This window comes from Podarcis melisellensis (genome assembly GCF_964234715.1).
Source record: "Podarcis melisellensis genome assembly, chromosome: 14".
Lineage (NCBI taxonomy): Eukaryota > Metazoa > Chordata > Lepidosauria > Squamata > Lacertidae > Podarcis > Podarcis melisellensis.
The window spans coordinates 10,044,721-10,067,033 of NC_138546.1; the positions used below are offsets into that span (position 1 = coordinate 10,044,721).

The window sequence follows — 22,313 nt, forward strand, 5'->3', positions numbered from 1 at the left end:
ACTGCAGAAAAACTTTGGTACTCTAAAGTCGATTTTGTTATGCATTCACATTGTTAACAGTTACAATGTAACTGAATAATTATAGTAAAAATAACAGCAGGCCTGAGCCACTTCGGATGCTGTTGCCCAGAAAAGCACATTTTTTTTATATAAAAAGCACACCCAACGAGCAATGCCAGTCGATCAAAAACATTTGTGAGTGTAGCAACCGATATCAAATGCGGCAGCACGTCTGGAACCGACTTTTTAAAACCCGCTATTGTGGACAACGGGCGAAACGGCGCAGGCGCACTCGCGCCCCGGCTACAAGCCTTCCAGAATTCTTGCTCCTCCATACGGCGCAAGCGCAGCTCCACCTTCTAAGGACGGAACAGCAGAGGGCGAGTCTTGTGTTGGGGCGTGGGAGATGTGCGCGCGTGCGCAGAAGAAGAAGAAAAAACCCGTCGTGCGCCCTTTCCTTGGATGGGGGAGGGAGAATGTGCGCGTGCGTAGGAAAGGATCCCTCACCAGCCCCGCCCATCGGCTGTGAGGGAAAGAAGGGGGCGTGGCTCTTCCTCTCTTTTCCCCCGCCTTCTCCGCTTTCCTTCCCTCACCCCCCCCACTTCTCCCGGCGTGCACCGCGCCCGCGCTGGCTGTCTCTGGCCACGTCCCCGGGCCACGTCGCTCGGTGTCCGCTGCGCTCTCGCCATCTTCGGTCCGGTCGCCGGCTCCTCTCCCCGCTTCTCCTCCTCCTCCTCCACCTCCTCCTCTTCCTCCAGCGCGGCCGCCGGCGCCATGAACGTCTTCCGCCTCACCGGGGACCTTTCCCACCTGGCGGCCATCATCATCCTCCTCCTCAAGATCTGGAAGACCCGCTCGTGCGCCGGTGCGTCGGGCTCGGCGGGCCGTTGGCGAGGCTGAGGCGGCGCGAGGGACTTCGACCCCCGGCCATGGAGGGGGGAGGGAGGACCCGCCTCGGCCCCTCGCCTCGGGGGGGGTGGGTGGAGTGGGGGAAAACTGGTGGTCCTGCCCCCTCGTCACACTGCGAAACGAGCGGGGAAATTTGGGGTGCAGATTTTTGGGGGGTGTGAATCTCTCCTCCCTATGGGGTTTCCTGTCAGAGACTTTGGTGTGGGGAGTGGGGAGGGTGCGTCCCTCTTGCCACCCCCCTTTTTATGCTTGTCTTCAGTAGAGGGGGGATTTGGATGGGGTGACCCCATGCCCTCCTGTTTTATGGGGGTAGTTCGCCTCCTTCAGTTGTGGTGGAGCCTGACTGAGGAGGGAGTGCCTACTTTGGGGGGTGGGGTGCCCCCATATTCTCCTCTGTGTGTGTTGGCGGAGCAAGCTTGGTTGATTATGGGATGTTGAGGTGGAGCGATTTCCAACCCTCCCCCCCCCCCGCCACAAAAAAATGCTGTCTCCTGTGTGTCGAGTTGGGCAAGAACGTCAGATGAGGGGCAGTTTTGGGGGTGTGGAGTTGGGTGGGTGGAGATTTCTTGTAAGTGAGGAGCTTATGGGAGGCTGGATCAGGTTAGGGATTTGGGGGTACTCATTTGGGGGAGTGGTGGGTTCCCCCACTTACTCTTGTGTTCGGCGTAATTGTGGAAGCTCATGGAATGCTTGGTGGGGTGTTGTGATGCTGATTTGGGGACGGTATTCCTGCCAAGCCTCCAACTTCTAAAGGGGGAGATCTGAGAAGTGACTTCTTTTAAAGCTTATGGGATGTTGCAGTAAGTGGAATTGTCTGCTAGAGAAAACTTGTGGGGTACTGCAGAGTGGGGCCAGTGTAGTTCAGTGCTAGAGTGTTGAACTAGGGCCAGGTACACCCAGGTTCAAATTCCTGGTGGAGCTTGTCAGGTGACCTTAGACCTCTCTGAACTGTAACTGCCTTCACAGGATTGTTGCTAGGGTAAGGATGTGGGAGATCATGTGTTTTGCTCCTGAGTTCCTCGGAGGAAGAATGTAATATGTGATAAAATATATTGATTGGGGGGCCACTTCTGCAGTTGCATCAAATAAAGAGTTGGCAAGCCTATACTGCACTGGAAGATGTGAATTCTGGAGAGTAGAGGTTACAGTCACTGTCTTTCAAAAAGGGTAGGGTAGGACAACTCTATGAATATCTTTGAAAGGGTATCCTGAAAACAGGGCTTTATGTTCATTATATGTATTCTGCATGGGATATATTTGTTGATGAAGATCCCATCGGAGTGAACTAAGTGCAGAAATTGTTTGGGGTTTTCTTTTTCTTTTAATAGTGTTGTAGGTAGAGAGATTTCATAGTGCTAGTGAAATTGAAGCTACGGTAAGTCAGTAGAGACTTGCAATGAGTCAAAATCTAGGCAACCTTTTTTGCTAACTCCTCCATAATGATGAATATTCAGGGCAAATAACTTTGTCATCTCTTTCTTGCTTCAAGAAGAGCACAGTAATATAAATGAGATGAATGAACAGATTAAGTGCCTTCTTAGCACACAATGATGTAGTAGGTGAAAGAAAATTCCTGGTGCAGCATTCAAGCCCAAGCAAAATCATGGTACAGTGTGAAGGAAGCTGCAGGAAATATGACTTTCTCTCTCTCTCTCTCTCTCTCTCTCTCTCTCTCCCTGTCCTCCCATTCAGACATTGTATTCATTTTGAGGCAGTTGTGCACAAATAGAATGAATGGACTTAAAGCAAAGGGGATGGTAGTTCGCTTTTCTGAGGCTAGAACTTTCCTTTCAGATTCTGGACTTGCAGGAAAAAATGAGTTTTACCATCCTAATCAAGATGCATTGTCTTTTTGCAGTAGTTCTGAAATCAAAGACATATGACATAGCCTAAATTGGGCTTTTTCTGAGTGCTTTGCAGAAACTGCAAGTTTTTATGCATAATTTGCAAGTTCCAAGGTTGTTCTTCTGAATCTTGGAACCTCTGTTTATACACTTTCATGCTAGACCCTTTATTTATTTGTAACTGAAGGGGTTAACCTGTGATCCGACTTGATCTGAGAGCTTGGCAAGCTCTTTTACTTGCATTGCCAGCTGCATTTGAAAATTGGAAGCAAATGACTGAATCAAGGCTTGGGAGAATAGGCTCTCAATTGGGATTCCTGGCCTAGTCTGACGTGGCAGCTAACAGAAGGTGTGGTGAACAGAGCTGCCTGGAAGAGAGAGATCAGTTGTATTCTTGCTGCACCCCATGTCATTTCCTCAATAGAAATTTATTCAGCTGAAGAAATACCTGGTTATGTTGCAAAACAAAACTTGTTTGTAAAAGGGCTGCTTTAATCTCTTATTTTGAAGATACATTTTTGTTATTTTAACATAGAAATGAGAATTTACTCACTCTGATGCTTCTGTGTGCCTGTTTGTTTACAGCATTTACACCCTGATTTTAGTCTCGGAATAGGTTTTTGTAAGTTGCTTTAAGATGGCACCCCCTTAGGCTCACAGTCTAAAAAGACAAGACATGACAGGTGAGGGAAAAGGAAGGGAGGAAAGGAAAGCAAGCTCAGTCACAAGTTTTTTAAACTGCTGAAGGTATTCAGTACATTTCACTTAGACACACAGTCCTTGTTTATCCTGCATTGATGGTTTGACTTTGAACTGTGTTCTTATGTCTAAATACTATTCTAGACTGATTCTGTGTTGGTAATTTTGTTTGTAGTCTTTATGATCAAGCCAAGTAGATTTTGAACTGTGAACTTTGTAAGGCAGAAGAAATGCTATCTGGTGGCAAAATGCATCATTCACAGTTGACTAATTCCTGGGAATTTAATAGAGCTTTTTTTAAAGCTGCAGACTGGAGTTATTGTAGAAAAGTAGCCAGAGTTTGAATATACCATGAGTCCCCTCATATGCAGAACTGTTTAGAGTTAGAATTCATTAACTTTATATATATTTCTGTTTTGTAACCAAGCAGTCTTATTATCCCTACAGCGTGGTGCTATGGTATGCTTATGTAAAAGTAAGGCTAGTTGACTACAGGGCGGCTTAGTCCTTAGTAAGCTTATATAAACTTAAATAAATATTGTAAACTGGCTGCAATCATGTATACATGTGTGCTTGGGAGTAAACCTCAATGAACTGAAACTTCACTTTTTGATAAGGATTGAGCATAGGATTGAACAAAGGCACCTGTTTTAATAGTATGTTAATAGCTATTAAATTAAATAGCTATTAGAGTATGACCCATTCATTGTTAAACCTTGTTCCATATACTATCCTAGCCTGCATACAGCTTATTTTATATTTATTTTGAATGCCTATAACACTACGTATTCACAGTGTATTCAACACTAGCAAGCCCATAAGGAGCAAGTGAGATCTGGGTAGTTGGGAGACAGCTTCTTGTGCCTTTGAGCAAAGCATCATTGGGACAAATGGATGTACCCTTTCTGACTACTATTTTGCCCCAGAGCAGGGATAACCAGTGTGGTGTCATCCAGAAGTTGTTTGGACCACAGCTCCCATCAGCCTCAGGCAGCATGGGCAATGGTCAGAACTGATGGGAGTTGGAAATCCAGCAACATCTGAAGGGCACCATGTTGACTATCCTTGCAAAGGGGGAAGGTTGGTGGAAGCTAGCAGAGTATATGTAGTGAGATCATGTTTGCGTAGGGATCCTTTGCAAATCAATTAATGCAAAAACTTTCATAACCAGAATAGTTAGTGCTATCACTTCCTAAGATTGACAAGAAAAAATTGTTTAACACCGGCATTGTTAGTGTAATGTGAAATAGTTACATTGAGTCTAAGTGTGTTACTTCTAGAGAATGCTGGCAACCAGCAGAGATACGCAGCCTCCCAATTTTAAGCCTTTAAACGCTAATGTTCAAAACAAAGATATTTGCTTATTCTTTAACACAATTTCTTTTTGAATAAACAATGTTGATTGACAGAAAACAATTGCATCAAGATGAGAGAGAGAGAGTAGATGACATTCTGACATTTCACAGGAAAGTGGTTAAGAAAAACAATTATAACAGGGAATGTTATTACCATCTACTTCCCTTTTGAATAAAAGACATCAGATATTGTAATGAAATAAAATGATACAAATATGAACTGTCATGGAGCTACTGAAATAAAAGGTAATGTACCTGGCACTAAGAGTACTTATAAGCAACAAGAGGGCTGTAAGAGTACAGTTGTACCTCTGCTTACGTATCCCTGTGGATATGTAATCTTCGGGATGTGAACGCGGCAAACCCAGAAGTATTTTTCTGGGTTTTGCCGCATACACAGAAGTGGTTCTCTGGTTGCAAATTCCTCAGGATGCGGCCGGACCTCCGGAACGGATACCATTTGCAACCAGAGGTACCACTGTAACTTAAAAATTGGGACCTGTGGTAAGTTTTTGGTTGTTGAACACTTCTTCCTTAGTATTGGACATCTAATTCTCATGCTTCCATCAGACCCTTTCTCATCAGAGGGAAAAATGAGAGCCTGCAAGGTCAGTTAGCTGAGGCCAGCATCTATTGCTGTTTGACTCCTTCCACCTCAGAACTTTCTCCCTTGGTGGCCATTGAGTCTGGTCATTACAACATTTACATGACACTCTGTGCCTGGTTTTCATTCCCTTTTCCATTTGTAACAAGTATATTGGATTGTATACCATTTTATGAATGCATTGGCAGAAAGGTGGTATCTAAGCAGTTGTCTTGACAAAATAGCATGACAAAACAGGCTGAGTCATAGAGTGCATCCATGCTTTTGTTTTATGTTGCTGAAAAATGCAACCTCTGTTGCCTGCTTTGTTCACATTGAGCTGAATGGAGTAGAGCTAATAAATAGGCATGTGCTGCCACATTATGACAACGTAATGAGGCATGTATTGTAATCAACACCTATTTTACATGAAGTGAGACAATCTTTACAAAAATGTGGTCTCTGAACTTACTGTAGTGAGTTTTTTTAAATGACTTGCCCATCAGAGTTTCAGTTGTAAACACACTTCAGTGGGAGATAGGAAGCATGTAAATGTGCTCTAGATTGATGTCTAGTGTTGTGTTATCACCCACTGTGTCCTGCCTGAGGGACTCTCAATGCAGGTGGTTCTTCAGGTATAGGGCATGGAGGATGTTTCAGTGGGAATTTCTCACAGTTTGGGATCAGATCTGATAGTGGGCCCTGCCAAGGTTAGATAGCCTCATTGTGACCATGATAGAAGGAGGTAGAAGACCATTGGTAGAAGGAAGGAAGACCCTAGGAACTGGGCTGGGATGGTAATTGACTGTATACTTATTTAATATCAGAAGGGTTTGAATGAAAGGTGGGGGTCCAAGTGATGATATGGCATCTTCCATTAGTTTGGGAGTGGAATTGAGTCTTTGGAACATAGAGGCTGATACAGACCCAACTGCTTTCTTTAGTCACTCAGCTGGAAGAGAGGATCTCACATCTTTCTAGCCATTGTTTAGGTTTCCAAGGCTGCTAAGGACACAGCACTGGGATACCCTCTCTCTGGCTGACATAAAAATAATAAACTGAAATGGCATACATGTGCCATACATCTGGATTTCAAATGCGGAATTGACATTGAAAAGTCCAATAATATTGTGGTTTGTGCAAAAAAAAAAAAGCTCAACAACTTTCGGAGTAGGCAAAATGCCCACAACCAGCTGATGGTCAGCTTTGATACACAGTGATTCCTGATCAATGCTACTGAACCATTTTTGGGGCAGAGCATAGAAAGACATTCTGTGAGTGACAGTGGTCCATTGGACTATCCCTAGTTCTCTTCATTGTTGCATTTTGTTGTTGTTGCTCTCCAGTGACTAGTATTCAGTGAACCTAGCTTCTTTTCTGATAAATCTTCCTTTTGCTCTTATGCAGAGGGTTTATGATTTGACCTGTTCAGTATGGTGCCTGGTACATTGTTGGTTATGAATAAAAAGCTGAATAGTAGCAAAAGAGGTAAGTAGCAGAAAATTGCTAGCAATAGATGGCAATATATGAAACTTCTGGGTTTTGAATCTGGAGCTCAGATTCCCATAAGGTTCTCTTGCAATGCAGCGGTGGGTGTGCAGTGAATCTTGGTGTTTGAACTAAGATAATTCGCATGGCTTGGGTTTTTAAATACCCTTTCTCACACGACTTCTTTTTATTCCTTTAGGTATATCTGGGAAAAGCCAGCTTCTCTTTGCACTGGTGTTCACCACTCGTTACCTGGATCTCTTCACTTCATTCATTTCTTTTTATAACACTTCTATGAAGGTATGCTACATTCAATATGCAAGAGGGGCTACCGAATTTTTTCCACATACCTCTTAATGAATTCACCTCCATGGTAATTTCGAGTAAAGGCTGAAAGAAATTCAAATGTGCTTCTCCCTTCATGTTAAAGTTGCTGATTAAAAAAACAACAAGCACTGTGTTGCAGCCGTAGGGAAGAAGCAGGTTTGCAAATGCCACAATAAATTACCTTTGTATTGCCAGTCATCTGCAGTGTCTTGAGTCATACGAGTTTCACTCCTAGATGACAGCTTTCTCTGTTTTACACATGGATAAACTGTTTTGCCTGAAAGGGTTGAAGTCAGCTCTTGAGGCAGTTTGCCGCATTGCCTGATGGTCTCAACTTAGTTTGTCCTCCGATAGCTTGATCAGGTTCCTCCAGTTTTATTATCACTATGACTATGTTCTTTAAAATTCCTACAAAGTATCTGACCAGCAACAAAGCTGGGGACTATTTTGTGTCCCTGGAATATGCCTGATTCTAGGGCTGATGCAGTCCTTAGGTGGGGTGAGGCTACTGCCTCAGGCAGTGGGAGCCCCCAAGGCGGTGCCCCTACGGGTGCCTCACCTGCCCCATCACAACCAGCACTGGTGCTGGTTTTGGGCAAGATTAGAATGGTGTGAGATCTTGCAGAGCATGCAAGATCTCACCCAATATTGGCGTGGAGGTGGTGAGGCAGGCAGTGCAAGGTGGCAGCGACAGGGCAGAGTGGCACTTCACATTTTGCCTTAAGTGTTGAAATGGGATGTGCCACCCCTGTCTGACTCTTCACCTTCTGAGGACTCTGTGCCTTACTTGAGGGGTTTCTTAGTTTTGGAGCAGAAGAACCAGGTGTGTATATATGTGATCATCCCAGTGCCTTTGGCCTTTGGAAAAAGAAAAGGTTCATGAAATGTATATGGTCCTCAGACAGAGTGCCTTGCTAATTAGTATCTATTTGCTTTGCAAAACTGGCTTTAGGTTTCTTTTCAAGAAATGAAATAAGACTAAAGGTGATGGGGATGACAGTCAAGTTAGAGGGGAGTGGGAACGATGTTCGGAACAGCAAGAGAACTCTGCCTTGTGTCTCCTGGAAGCACTCCTTATCCCCCCCCCCCCCGTTATACTTTTAAAATGGAAACTGAAATTCTTAAGATGGTAAAATCTGTGTTGTAGCAGGGATGTCTTGAATGTATGGCAACATGCTCAAACGGACCTGCCTTAATTGGATGCACATGACCTTGTTACAGCTCTCTTAGTCAACTTCCATAAGTTCAATACACCAGCTGCTCCACAAGCAGGCATTCAGCAATCCTGACTTGGAAGCTTTGCTGGGAGAGCGTGGTGGAGAAAGCCAACCTTGAGCCAAACCCACTTTCAAGGCTGGGTTTCTGGTGGACTTCCATTTTGATATTAATGTGAATGTTTGCTTATGCAATTCTGACTACAAATACATGAAGGGGATGAGTATTGGTTGGGCTCGAGGATGAGTCTGGCGTACTTGTGCTGATATATATGCTCTCTCAAGCAGCTGAATTTCTATTGGATTCCAATTTATGCTGGTTGTGTTATGAAATATTTATATGAATTGTGAGCTGAGTAAAATGACTTGGTGTAAAGAGTTACACCTGTAATACAAAAAGATAAAAAAGCAGGTCCAATGAGGGGTATGGAAGCACTTGGTGCTGCAGAACCACTGGTGCTAAACAGATGTGTAGATCTGATTTGTCCCCTGGTTTGGGGATCACCCCATATGAAAGGATGATAGAATAAAAAAATGATTAGAAGCTTGTCTCAAACTGTCATTGAATGCTTGTTGCTACTAATGAGGAGTGCTTATCTGTACTTACCGTATTTTTCGCACGATTGGACGCACCGGACCATAGGACGCACCTAGTTTTCAGGGGGGGGAAATCAAGGAAAAAATATGATTTCCCCCCCCCCGCAGCTCTGGGAGCAGTGGACAGGTTGCACGCAGCCTGTGCGCTACTCCAAGACCTTCTCCCTGCTTTTGCGGGAGGTGGCGGAATTCCCCCACCTCCCGCAAAAGCCCACAGGAGCCCCGCTTGACTCCCGCGGGCTTTTCGACCAGGAGGGAGAAGGGACTGAAACGGCCAGTCAGTCCCTTCTCCCTCCTTGGGCAAAAGCCGCAAAGAGCTGCACGCTCTTTAAAGGCTGCGCGGCTCTTGCAGGCTTTTCTGCGAGGTGGGGGAATTCCCCCACCTCCTAGAAAAGCCTGCAGAAGCCACGGAGCCCCTTTAAAGAGCACACGGCTTTTGCCTGCTTTTGCGGGAGGTGGGGGAATTCCCCCATCTCCCGCAAAAGCCCGCAGGAGGGAGAAGGGACTGTCTCGGCCAGTCAGTCCCTTCTCCGTCCTTGGGGAAAAGCCCCCAAGAGCCGTGCACTCTTTAAAGGGTGCGCGGCTCCTGCGGGCTTTTCTAGGAGGTGGGGGAATTCCCCCACCTCCTAGAAAAGCCTGCAGAAGCCACGGAGCCTCTTTAAAGAGCACACGGCTTTTGCCTGCTTTTGCGGGAGGTGGGGGAATTCCCCCATCTCCCGCAAAAGCCCGCAGGAGGGAGAAGGGACTGACTCGGCCAGTCAGTCCCTTCTCCGTCCTTGGGGAAAAGCCCCCAAGAGCCGTGCGCTCTTTAAAGGGTGCGCGGCTCCTGCGGGCTTTTCTAGGAGGTGGGGGAATTCCCCCACCTCCTAGAAAAGCCCGCAGGAGCCGCGCACCCTTTAAAGAGCGCACGGCTTTTGCCTGCTTTTGCGGGAGGTGGGGGAATTCCCCCATCTCCTGCAAAAGCCCGAAGGAGGGAGAAGGGACTGACTCGGCCAGTCAGTCCCTTCTCCCTCCTTGGGGAAAAGCCCCCAAGAGCTGCGCGCTCTTTAAAGGGTGCGCGGCTCCTGCGGGCTTTTCTAGGAGGTGGGGGAATTCCCCCACCTCCTAGAAAAGCCTGCAGAAGCCACGGAGCCTCTTTAAAGAGCACACGGCTTTTGCCTGCTTTTGCGGGAGGTGGGGGAATTCCCCCATCTCCCGCAAAAGCCCGCAGGAGGGAGAAGGGACTGACTCGGCCAGTCAGTCCCTTCTCCGTCCTTGGGGAAAAGCCCCCAAGAGCCGTGCGCTCTTTAAAGGGTGCGCGGCTCCTGCGGGCTTTTCTAGGAGGTGGGGGAATTCCCCCACCTCCTAGAAAAGCCTGCAGAAGCCACGGAACCTCTTTAAAGAGCACACGGCTTTTGCCTGCTTTTGCGGGAGGTGGGGGAATTCCCCCATCTCCCGCAAAAGCCCACAGGAGGGTTGGAGAGTAGCGGGAAGGCGTCGCGCGCCTTCCTGCTGCCCCCCATCCTCTGGGGCTGGCGATGGGGGAAGCGCTGCTTTCCCCCCCGCCAGCCTCAAAGCCGGGTTGGAGAGTAGCGGGAAGGCGTCGCGCGCCTTCCTGCTGCCCCCCATCCTCTGGGGCTGGCGATGGGGGAAGCGCTGCTTTCCCCCCGCCAGCCTCAAAGCCGGGTTCGAGAGTAGCGGGAAGGCGTCGCGCGCCTTCCTGCTGCCCCCCATCCTCTGGGGCTGGCGATGGGGGAAGCGCTGCTTTCCCCCCCGCCAGCCTCAAAGCCGGGTTGGAGAGTAGCGGGAAGGCGTCGCGCGCCTTCCTGCTGCCCCCCATCCTCTGGGGCTGGCGATGGGGGAAGCGCTGCTTTCCCCACCGCCAGCCTCAAAGAGCAGACTCTCCTGGCTTCAGCGGAAGCAACGCGAAGCCTCTGTAGCGCAGGCTTCGGAGGCTTTGCCTTGCTATCGCTGAAGCCAGGGAGCCTGCATTCGCTCCATAGGACGCACACACATTTCCCCTTCATTTTTGGAGGGAAAAAAGTGCGTCCTATAGAGCGAAAAATACGGTAATTCGTTTTCCTCAGAACTGTCAAAAATTCCCTGTCTAGTCAGGGAAACACAATGGTCATAATTGCATCTTGTTCACACAGCTTTCTTCATGTCTGTGAGCCCTAGAATAAGGGCTGATCCTCTATCTGATTCTAGTTTTAATTTGGTCTACCAGAAAACTGTTTGCCCAGCTTTTTTTCTATTCATGATGTGCAAAGAATCCACAAATTCTTCAACTTTAATTACTTTGAAGTAAATGATACTGAAATGTTTATGGAGCCGTGCTTAGTCATAACCAGACTATTTTCAAATGTTCGTTCAAATCTCTTGCTATTAGCCAGTTGTGTAGTCTGTAAAGACAAAAATATGAACCTGCCATTTTACTGATGAAAGGTTGGCTTCAAACTTAGAATTGTTAGAGTAGACCCATCAATGGGACAAGCTTGTCATGACTAACATAAGCTCCATTGATTCCAGTGTGTCTACTTCAAGCATGACTAAGTCTGGATCCAACCCCATATAATTTTCCTCTTGTCATTCTTTGGCGGAGTAGAACCACCATAATGACAGGAGAAGGTAAAGAAGATCCAATGTCTACCCTACTTATGATGGGGATTCAGCTTGAAATCCTGGGAGGCTATGGAATTGGCAGTGCCATCTTTTATATAGCCTGCCCTTTTCTCCTCTGTGTGGACCCAGGGACAGGGGGAGTGACACCCAGATATCTGTGTGTGCTTTGCTTGCTTATGCAAGTGTATGTGCAAATGCCAAAAGGAGGAGGCACAAGAGAATTGGCAAGGAACAACCTTGGCAACCCCAGGAGGTTCAGGTTGCTTCCTTGTTTGTAGCTTTTGCTGTAGTCTGAAGCCTCTTTTGTGCAAGTGTTTGCAAGTAACCGAATTGATCAGGCCCTTATGCACTGTTGCTTGAAATTCTGCTATATGTTCTGTAGCAATTTTAATATTGCTTACCTTCATTACTATAATTCATTGTATTTTTGTATGAAGCTATTGTGTGCCTCCCTACAATCATTTCAGTGAAAGGCAGCTAGCAAATCCAATGAAGAAATTGGTTTAGCCTAAGGGTGGGATCTTGTGGCCCTGTAAATGTTGTGGACTCCCACTCCCATCAGGCCCACTAAACGTCAAATTGACTACAGAACCCCATTGCCCGATCAGGCCCCTCACCTGTAAAATTAACCAGCATCTCTTAATTTTCTCTGCTAGTAGGACTGCTTTGAATTTATGTCTTTCCCCCCAAGGGTAACTTTATCCAAACCGTGTTTCTTTTTTATCTTAATAATCATAACCAGTTATTATTGGTGAGTTTTCTCCAGGCGAGCCCTGGCTTTTGCACTTTCCAGATGTTATTGTTGTTGGCATCTTGGCCACTGCTTTCTAGGGATTTTTCTGTGACTCATTGGCTACTTGAATACCACCTCTGGGATGGTGACTCATACTGTCCTTTCTGTGTGCTACAGTGCATGGAAACTAGGTTCCGCTAGTTAAAGTGTTCTAAGTATTAGTTCCCTGAGAATATGCTTACAGATGGTGAGCGGAGAACCTTGAACATTTCGCCTGGGGTTGCTGTGGCCTAGTTAGTTAGGCAGTGACCTGGATTCCACATCTGACACAATTTGTGTGACCTTCAGCAGGTCATTTAATTTTTCTTAGCCTCGGCCTTCTCCACTTGATAATTAAGTCTGTGTACAGTATTTTTATCATGAACGTAATGAAGCCCAGTTTCCTCAAGGTAACCTTTTCTGGATGAAGCGCTGAAAACAGAAGCTGCCTCTTTAACTGTAGGCTCATTAACTATGTTGGGTGCCTCTTGTGTTAACAAGCCCACTACCAATGAAGCACTCTAAAGCAGAATATGTGTATAATTTGATTTGAGTCTACTTCCAATCTAATCTATGCATGTCACCTGGAAGAACCAGGAGCTGCAGGCTGCCTAGCTGGAGTGGTGCCTGTCCCTGAGAGACCATGACATCTGCTGCTACCTGGCCCTGGTTGCCAGGCCATTATTTCAAGTTGGTTGCTATTCTCCTTGGTAGTCATAAAGAGAGCAGCATCAGTTAAAATATTCACTACAGTGGTGTAATGAAACTCCTGAGTGGACACTTTATACCAGGGGTCAGCAAACTTTTTCAGCAGGGGGCCAATCCACTGTTCCTCAGATCTTGTGGGGGGCCGGACTATATTTATTTGGGGGGGGGGGAGGAATGAACGAATTCCTATGCCCCACAAATAACTCAGAGATACATTTTAAATAAAAGCACACATTCTACTCATATAAAAACACGCCGATTCCCAGACCGTCCGCAGGCCAGATTTAGAAGGCGATTAGGCCGGATCTGGCCCCCGGGCCTTAGTTTGCCTACCCATGCTTATTACCAACAGTTCCTTAAATTTCCCCTCCCATGGACCACTTGAAAATCCCAAGGGTCTGAGTTGGCAGACCACAATGCTTTTTTGGGGTGGGGCTGCTGTAGCTATTGTAATGTGCTGTGCAGATGTTGTATGGTTTTAAATTTATTTTTAATCCATTTATTTAGAGTATTTGTACCCCAGGCTTTAGCCGAAAAGACTCTCGGAGTGCTCGACATACAATCAATTAAAACAAGGCATTTCCTGCCCTGTCAGCTTACAATCTAAAGAACAAGGGGAAAGGGACAGGGAGTAAAGAGGAAAAGGGCAAACTCAAATATCAATTCTCAAATGGTAGTTCTTCTAATGATCAGCTAGCACAAAAACAGCTCAGGAGCAGGAAGCAGGGGATGGAATCCAGGCATAGGCAAACTCGGCCCTCCATTTGTTTTGGGACTGCAACTCCCATGATCCTTAGCTAACAGGACCAGTGGTCAGGGATTATGGGAGTTGTAGTCCCAAAACATCTGGAGGGCTGAGTTTGCCTATGCCTGGAATAAGCACTGCTTCCTATTGCTCCCAGTAAGTAGAAAGGTTACAAACTGCAATACAATAAAATGTGATATAGGAAATAAAAGTTGCAATAAAAATCATTATGACTATTTAATACAATAGATGTGCCACCGTACATCCACAACAACTCCACAGATATATCACAGATCAATCTGAATGAATCACTGGTGGCCCACAGACCACAGCTTTAAATTTTAAACAGGCACTTATAAACTCCACGTGACAACTCACTTTTACTCATATGCAGATTTAATAAATTATTGATTTCCTCAGGCGATGGCCATAACGTATTAACTTTCCAGACTTTCCAGACTTTTCATCTTGATGACACACTTTTTAGACGTGCATCATTTCATGACATAGTAATTCAGTTTTAGTTAGTAAACTAACCCCTTTCCCGCGCCGGGAGGAACGCGGGGATCGTTTGCACAACACACCTACATACTGCAGCCGACTCACCAACATATCACAACGCTGAGTTTGGAATGCCCTGTATTAAATATTATTGTTTCTTTATCAATGACTGATTTTGGAACCCATAGAAAATTGCAGAAAGGTTGTATGGGAAAAACTATTGCAAAGTGCAGAACTGTTCATATGAGTGCAGTGGCCCCACCCCCTTACAAAAGGGTTTGGTTCCAGGGGTCCATGCGCACAGTCAGGAACCCCTGAAATTGCCCCTACCCCCAGTGAGGCAGAGCGCTGCTTTTGGGACACTGCCAGAGCCCTTATGCTGCCTTCCCAAAGCTCAGTAAGATCTCCATTGATTGATTGTTTTAATGACTATTTAAAGTTGTGATCCCATGAGAAAAGCAAGCACATGTTGCAGGTTTACTGTAGTTGCACCTTTTCTCACACAAATGCTCCAGCTGCAGTAAGTAGGGGTACAGAATCAATGAGATTTTACAACTAAGCATCTATAGTTGAAGCTGCAGCATTAGAATTGACAAGATTTACCGGTGTGTTGCTTTCAAGCCATTAAAACTTGAGGCAAAGATCCCACTTTCCTTAAACTTCTGAAGGAACCCAAATCAATCAGTTGGTAGGTATGGGAGGGGGTGGGAATTGTACTTCCTTATGTTCCGGGTAACCGTTTTCTATGTTAAAAAAGAGCCAGTCCCCAGAAAATGAATAATAGCTTTCCTGTTGTAGACAGTGCAATATGTTGATGAATGTAACTGAGCAAATGGGAGCAGGAAGGGGGAACATGCTTCAATGGTCAACATTGTTCCTTGTTGTATGTATAAAATGCTTTTTATGGAGGAAACAGACTAAAAGCCTGATAACTCATCTGGGTCTTTTCCTTTCAGCTTATCTACGTTGCCTGCTCATATGCCACAGTCTACCTGATCTACATGAAATTTAAGGCTACCTACGATGGAAACCATGATACATTCAGAGTGGAGTTCCTTGTGGTTCCAGTTGGTGGGCTGTCTTTTCTTGTCAATCATGACTTCTCTCCCCTGGAGGTTAGTTTATTAAAGCGTTGGCTTCTGAAACAATGTAAAGAGGACTTGGGTAACTATGAAATAAAACAGAACACTTTGTTCTTTATGCTGCATCGTAAGCTTGATGTTTCACTCAAAGCTGCACAGTTTGTTTTATATAGTATTTGTGCGTGGTCCAGTGGCTTTAAAAGAGCTGGCGCTAGTTGTTTGGCTGTCTTAGATTTTGCTTTGGTGGGCTGCTCCCATACAGTGCTGAAAAATCCCAACCAGGGTTAAAAACAAAATTCTTTAGGAATTTTGAAATCAACTTCTCCTATAACCTTGCTTGTAAAATGTCATTATCAAAATCTGTGTGTGATTCGGTGCAAATTGCTTATCTGTATTTAGGCAAGGATTTTTGTTTAATGAGTCTGTGGGCTCCAAAATTATTCACGTGAAAGCTCATTGGCACCTCTGTGCTGGTAGAATTAGGTTTAGTACGCCACAGAGAGCTCAGTGGGCAGGTACACGAAGAATCTGGGATAATTCAGTCGGTGGAGCACAAAACTCTTAATTTCAGAATTGAAGGTTCGAGTCCCATGTTGCGCAAAAAGATTATTTCATTGCAGGGGGTAGACTAGAATGACCGTCATGGTTCCTTCCAGCTCAGGAGAGCCTGATTGATTTCAGCCAACCGTAGTGGAGAGAGGATGTATAGGTACATGCTAAAATTCAAGCCCAGTTTGATCTTCAGGCACAAATGGGTGTTAATCCTGAGTTAATCCAGGAGAAGGTGGCTCCAACATTGCTTCATGCAATCTTAAACCGAAGCAATACAGGGATTGGAGTTAGAAGTACATCCAATGATCCCAGTTCATACCATTGTGTGTTGATGGACTTTCTTTATATCTGAGGAACAACGCAGTGACCATAATCATAACTATTTAAACGTAATTAGTTACTCAGATATTTGTGGTGTGTTCAGTGCACTAAACAAAAACATTGAAAAATTGAAAAAAATCCTTCCAGTAGCACCTTAAAGACCAACTAAGTTAGTTCTTGGTATGAGCTTTCGTGTGCATGCACACTTCTTCAGATACAAAAATTGGTCTGGCTCTTATGACCTTCACTTCATGTAATTTAAGTTCCTCAAATAGAAGTTGAGAGGTCTTTGGTGCCATCTGGATAATTTAAGGAGAACTACAATTATTTTAAAGGGTGTGTCTAAAAGTAGGGGAAATGGAAAATATAGGCAACATGTATACATCTTATATTTTAGCTGATCCATGAAATGCACAGGAAAACTTTCATATATCAGTACTGCCCACCTTATTTCCTACTACATTTTTATTCTGCTTTCCTTTAGAGTTCAGAGAGCCCTAGCCCCATATTCTTTTATTTATTTGTTTTCAAAAGAAGAAAACAAACACACAAAATGGGCATACTGTTGCTAAACAAAAAAGCACAGTATAAAGATAATTACAAAGCATTATTTCGTAGTTGATTGCTTTTAAATATGTCCATCAAATTGTAGGATGTTTTGAGAATTTATTTTAACAGCAAGGTGAAATAATATACTTCTAGTAAAAGTATCCCTACATACTATTTCAGGATAGTACACTTAAAACATGGACAAAATTCCATAGAGGTATTGCTTTGGTTTTTACTATTTCAAGCCACTACTAATTTCCGCCCTGTACGTAAGTCATTGCACTATCGCAATTTGAAATTTGCAGATAGCTTTGACATTATTACATACCACACTTTCCTGCACCTGCCATCAGTTTATAGAGGTTTTAGATTCTTCTTCTTTACCTATGAATATCCATTATTTTGCTAAGAAGCTACTCTCCAGGACAATATGATTCAGTCTTTTCCCAAAGATGTTTAAAAATTACATGTGTGGGGTTTGCAGGCGAGAACTCCTTGTTATTACCAAAGTTATTCCCATCATCTCTCTCAAAATTCTTAAATTTAAAATTTAAGGTAAGTCCATCATGTGACATATCATATTAAAGCCCATGAAGTTCTGAAGAGATTTTTGTTTTTGGTTTTGAGGTGTATCAATTCTGGGTTGAGCTTTTAAGGTTTTTGTGTAGTCCAGCAAGGGCAAAATTGTCAATTTATTGAAATTTCAACCCCTCATAACTCACAAGTGGGGTGAGATAAAAAAATTAAAATTTTAGATTTAAACTTAGTTTTGATAATTCAACAAGTGTACAGAATATTAAGATAATTGGATGGCATGAGGTAAAAGAGTTGGATCACTTGATATGGATTGACCCATACTAGACGTCGAAGCTGCCAAGTGATGGTATCACTTTTACATTTTTGTCTTGCTCTTTCAGATCTTGTGGACCTTCTCCATCTACTTGGAGTCCGTTGCTATTCTCCCCCAACTTTTTATGATCAGTAAAACTGGGGAGGCAGAAACCATCACTACTCACTATCTTTTCTTCTTGGGCTTGTACCGTGCCTTGTACCTTATCAACTGGATTTGGCGCTACTACTTTGAGGGATTCTTTGACCTTATAGCTGTTGTTGCTGGTGTGGTCCAGACTATTCTGTACTGTGACTTCTTCTATTTGTATGTTACAAAAGGTAAGGAGTGGACCACGGCCTTCCTGTTCTGTAGGCCTAAAGATTTTATGTATTCTAGATCCCTTGTACATGCTTTCTGCAGTATATTAGTGCTGTGTATAATATTGTAGCTCTGTCACTCTTCCAAATAAGCACAGCTGTTCAGTACTTTGGAGGTTGTGGGTGTGCTCTGGGGTTTTCCACTGTTGTGTAACGCTAGAGTCAAATGCAGCCAAGATCTGAGTATATTTATAACAAAGCATTATCTGCAAAACAACATGAGAATGGATTGAAATGTGGTTTTTGGTCCTGGTTTGCAGGGCAAGCAAAAGCCATAGTTAGGCACAAGTGATGTGCAAAAACAGTGGCTGAGTGGCAAGCTGAGCTTTGCAGCAAACCAGAAAAGGGTGGAATTGTTACACACAAGGGGAGAACCCAGTGGTCCTTCAAAGCTCAGTCCTGTATGAATGTGGTGCAGTTCATCCAGTATTGTCACCTCTTCCTTATCTTGCCCCTGGCTCAGCAGTCTGCATTACCAGTCCAATATAAGCAAAGCAAATGTATTTTAAGTTTGCTTTGGAATTCTTCTACAGTGGTACCTCCGATTATGAACTTAATTCAATCCAGAGGTCCATTCTTAAGCCGAAACCGCTTATAGTATGAGGCGTGCTTTCACTAATTGCGCCTCCCACTGCTGCGCGATTTTCGCTTGCATTCCAGGGCAAAGTTCGCAACTGGGAGCATCTACTTCCGGGTTAGCGGAGCTCGTAACCCAAAGCATTCACAAGGAGGACAGTACATAACACGGGGTTCTACTGTACTGTATTGAATATCAGAGTTTAAACATTATAAAATATCAGAGGTAGCACCTCTTCCCATATAGGCCTGCCGCAGTGTTGAGATTTGCAGGGAAGGTCCTCTTTGTGGATCTGCTGCCATATGTAGTTTGTTGGGCAGCAGTGCATGAGAAAGCCTTTTCAGTGGTGGCCCCAGACATGCCCTCCGAGGTCTGTTTCGCCTTGTCACCTTTTTGCATAGTCTTTGGGTTGCAAAATGTGGCATGGTTTAATTGTATTGAGCTGTATATAACCAGCTTTGGGATTGCATGGTGAAATGCAGGCTACAAATGCCTATAAAATAATAAAAGGCTAGAGATTAATTTTCACAAATTCTACTAATATTAAATGTCACTGTTTCTCACCATATCTCCCCCTTTACCTTTTTGTCTCCTCGGGGTAGCAAGCTTCCTTTTTTGTTTATTTCGTTAAATATTTACAAATTGCACTTTCAAAAAAAGGCAAGGTGGAATACGTCAAACAAGACGGTACAGTGGTACCTCAGTTTAAGAACAGTCCAGTTTAAGAACAATTTGGTTTACAAACTCCGCAAAACTAGAAAGTGTCTTGGTTTGAGAACTTTACCTCGGTCTAAGAATGGAATCCGAACGGTGGAAGGGCACCGGTGGCGGGAGGCCTCATTAGGGAAAGCGCTTCTCGGTTTAAGAATGGTTTTGGTTTAAGAACGGGCTTTCAGAATGGATTAAGTTCGTAAACCAAGGTACCACTGTATATGCTTTGTTCATATTATTCCATAAAACCCTCTGAGTTTGTATCCAAGTGCATCATACTTTGAATAGACCTCTTTACTTCAGTGGGGCTTCTCTGAATATGACTTACTTGGGTGCAACCCAGTGTATCTTGGTGATGCATGACAGAATAACATTAGTTTTTTGGTGGTTGATAATTGGATGCATGCATACATTTAACAATGCCTTGTTTTGTCTTTTTTTTAGTACTCAAGGGAAAGAAGCTCAGTTTGCCAGCGTAAGTGCCAAAACTAATCGCCAGCATCTGCCATCCTGGATGCTTAGACAGAACAATCCTTACCACAAGCGAAAGGTGAAGATGCTTGAAACAGACAGTCTCCCACGTCTCTTGCAAGAATCATTGGTGGGCTGTATAGGACCAGAGAACAACCAGCTGACTTCTGTTTGATGCATCTTGCCTTTATCTTTTTTTATTACTATGTATAAAGATTTTTTACATAAAGAAACTTAATACTGTGTGAATTTAATTCAGTGTGTAGTTTCAATTGGAATAGTTCCAAAAGTGAGATTTTTGTGGGGTTGTTTATGACCAGGAATAAGTGCAAACACTTCTTATTTTCAAATGATTCTTTTTGAATTACTGACTTGTTTCGGTGCGCACAGGTGTGTGCTGATTGATGGATGGTAACCGTTCTTCTCTCTTGATTTCAAATTTCATCCCACTGTATTTATTTACCCCCTAAAAAGTTGGACAAAGTGTGTCAACTGAAATCAAACTACAAATGACAAAATTCTCACGGTAGGATGTCACCATTTCATGAATGTCCTTAGTTATAATGACTCCATTTTAAAATAAGAATCATTCTCCTATAGTGTCTGCCAGTGCATATTGTCTGATACCTCTCTTAACCTTCTGAATACATCAGCTTGAGAGTATTTGGTGCCAACGCAGGTTTTTTAATATAGATTTCTTTGCTTTTGTGGTTTAGCAGCAGACAATTTTTATTTCATTTTTTCATTCAGGATAAAACGGTTCCTCATTTTTTGAGTGCATAAAGTTCTACTTTTCATTCACAGCAGCCTTAGTGTTGCAGCTGTAAGGATGAACCTGTGATAGTTGTCCAATTGAAGTAATCTTTAGGTGGCAATTTTTAACTGTCTACAACTTTTTTTAATACAAATACTTTTACAAGTAATGTCCATGTTCAGCTTTCAGGCAGTTCTAGATGTACCAGTTTTGGACAATGAGTGTGATTTTTTATAAACTTATTCCTGAATCAGCAGCACCAAGTACTATACTTCATCAACTTTACATGATTCCCTTTTTTACTGAGCTGTTGCATGACTTATCCTGTGTTACCATCCTAAATAAACATTTTATGAAGTGGTATACATTGTGGTGGTGTTCTGGAACTAAGTCTCTACAACTTTTCTTTAAGATTGGTTGTAGCAATGTAATTCTTTAAAAATAATTTGATTGTGCTGACTTATAAAAACAAAAGAGCTTTATCTGCAGATTAGGCATGGCTTCTAAATACACAAATTCCCTCAAATATTGACAGTTATGAGTATTTCACTGCATTAGTAAGAGCCACAAAAGAGAAATTAGTGTAACAAAGGTGAGAACATAACATATTTAACTGGCACTTTGAAGACTGAAAAAATAACTCCTGAGAAATATATCATACAAGCCATTTCATCTACATTGTTAATTACCAGCCTATTTAAATATGTACATGATTACCTGTAATCACCAGTTTTTAAAGCACAGAATTCCCTAATAAATGAGACATTTGAATTTGGGCATAGTTAGCCAAATGTGGTTTCCTACTCAGGTGCTGGAGAAGTCTGAACAAACCGTTGAGACTTATTTCTCTCTTCCCTCCCCAACTTTGCTGATTAATTCTTTCCCCAATACTTCTCCAAAATGGGGAAGGCAATTATTGGAAGTACTTAAAGAATGGGACAAATGCTGCAAAGACGATCAATCCAGAAACATGAAAGCTTCAATCATACCTGGAAACTAATCTGGAAAAATGCAGTCCCAAGTCTCAAACCTTACTCATGTATATGTCTAATTTCTGTTACAAATATATTTTCTCACTACACTGTTGTGTTGCATTTATTAAATGTATGGTTTGGGTAGAAACTTCTGTGACAGATTATATGCCTATATGTTGTGGGTTCCATTATGTACTGTATTTTCACAAGCACGCTCTGCCTTGAGGGCTGGCTGCTGAACAAAACTTATTTGTATTTAAGTGCACTCCTTTCTGCATTTACGGGACAAGGTTAAACAGCTGTCAAGCATGCCAATAGCAAAACACCTGTTAGAGGGCTGCATTTTGAGGCTATTTGGACATAACCAAGTTAGTGACTGAAATATGGGGGGGGGGGAGGTAAATGCCCACGTTCCACACCCTGACTTTCCCACAGCAAAACAACTCTGCTTCCTGTAATGCAATCATGCTAGGTCGCCACCCAGTGATTATTTCCAAATAACTACGATCTGTTAACAGGAAGGTCTGTCTGTCTGTCTATCTATCTATCTATCTATCTATCTATCTATCTACCTACCTACCTACCTACCTACCTACCTACAGTGGTACCTTGGGTTACATACGCTTCAGGTTACAGACTCCGCTAACCCAGAAATAGTGCTTCAGGTTAAGAACTTTGCTTCAGGATGAGAAAAGAAATTGTGCTTTGGCGGCACGGCGGCAGCAGGAGGCCCCATTAGCTAAAGTGGTGCTTCAGGTTAAGAACAGTTT

The 22,313-nt window shown here is 43.6% G+C and overlaps 1 protein-coding gene across 1 annotated transcript; it reads left to right on the top strand.

Moving 5' to 3' along the window:
- The first annotated feature begins 599 nt into the window (after positions 1 to 599).
- Positions 600 to 20,932, top strand: KDELR2 (KDEL endoplasmic reticulum protein retention receptor 2). The gene is made up of 5 exons (XM_081889395.1): positions 600 to 865; positions 7,078 to 7,178; positions 15,300 to 15,458; positions 17,765 to 18,017; positions 19,789 to 20,932. The coding sequence occupies exons 1-5, from the start codon at positions 775 to 777 to the stop codon at positions 19,821 to 19,823; spliced, it is 639 nt and encodes a 212-aa protein (XP_081745521.1). The 5' UTR covers positions 600 to 774; the 3' UTR covers positions 19,824 to 20,932.
- Positions 20,933 to 22,313: the final 1,381 nt, after the last annotated feature.

What these genes read in the sequence shown, in the direction of transcription:
- KDELR2 (XM_081889395.1), top strand. Translation starts at nt 775, where the DNA reads ATGAACGTCTTCCGCCTCACCGGGGACCTTTCCCACCTGGCGGCCATC. An exon ending in ATGACTTCTCTCCCCTGGAG is followed by an intron (nt 15,459 to 17,764) that starts GTTAGTTTATTA and finishes TTGCTCTTTCAG; the next exon opens with ATCTTGTGGACCTTCTCCAT. An exon ending in CTATTTGTATGTTACAAAAG is followed by an intron (nt 18,018 to 19,788) that starts GTAAGGAGTGGA and finishes TCTTTTTTTTAG; the next exon opens with TACTCAAGGGAAAGAAGCTC.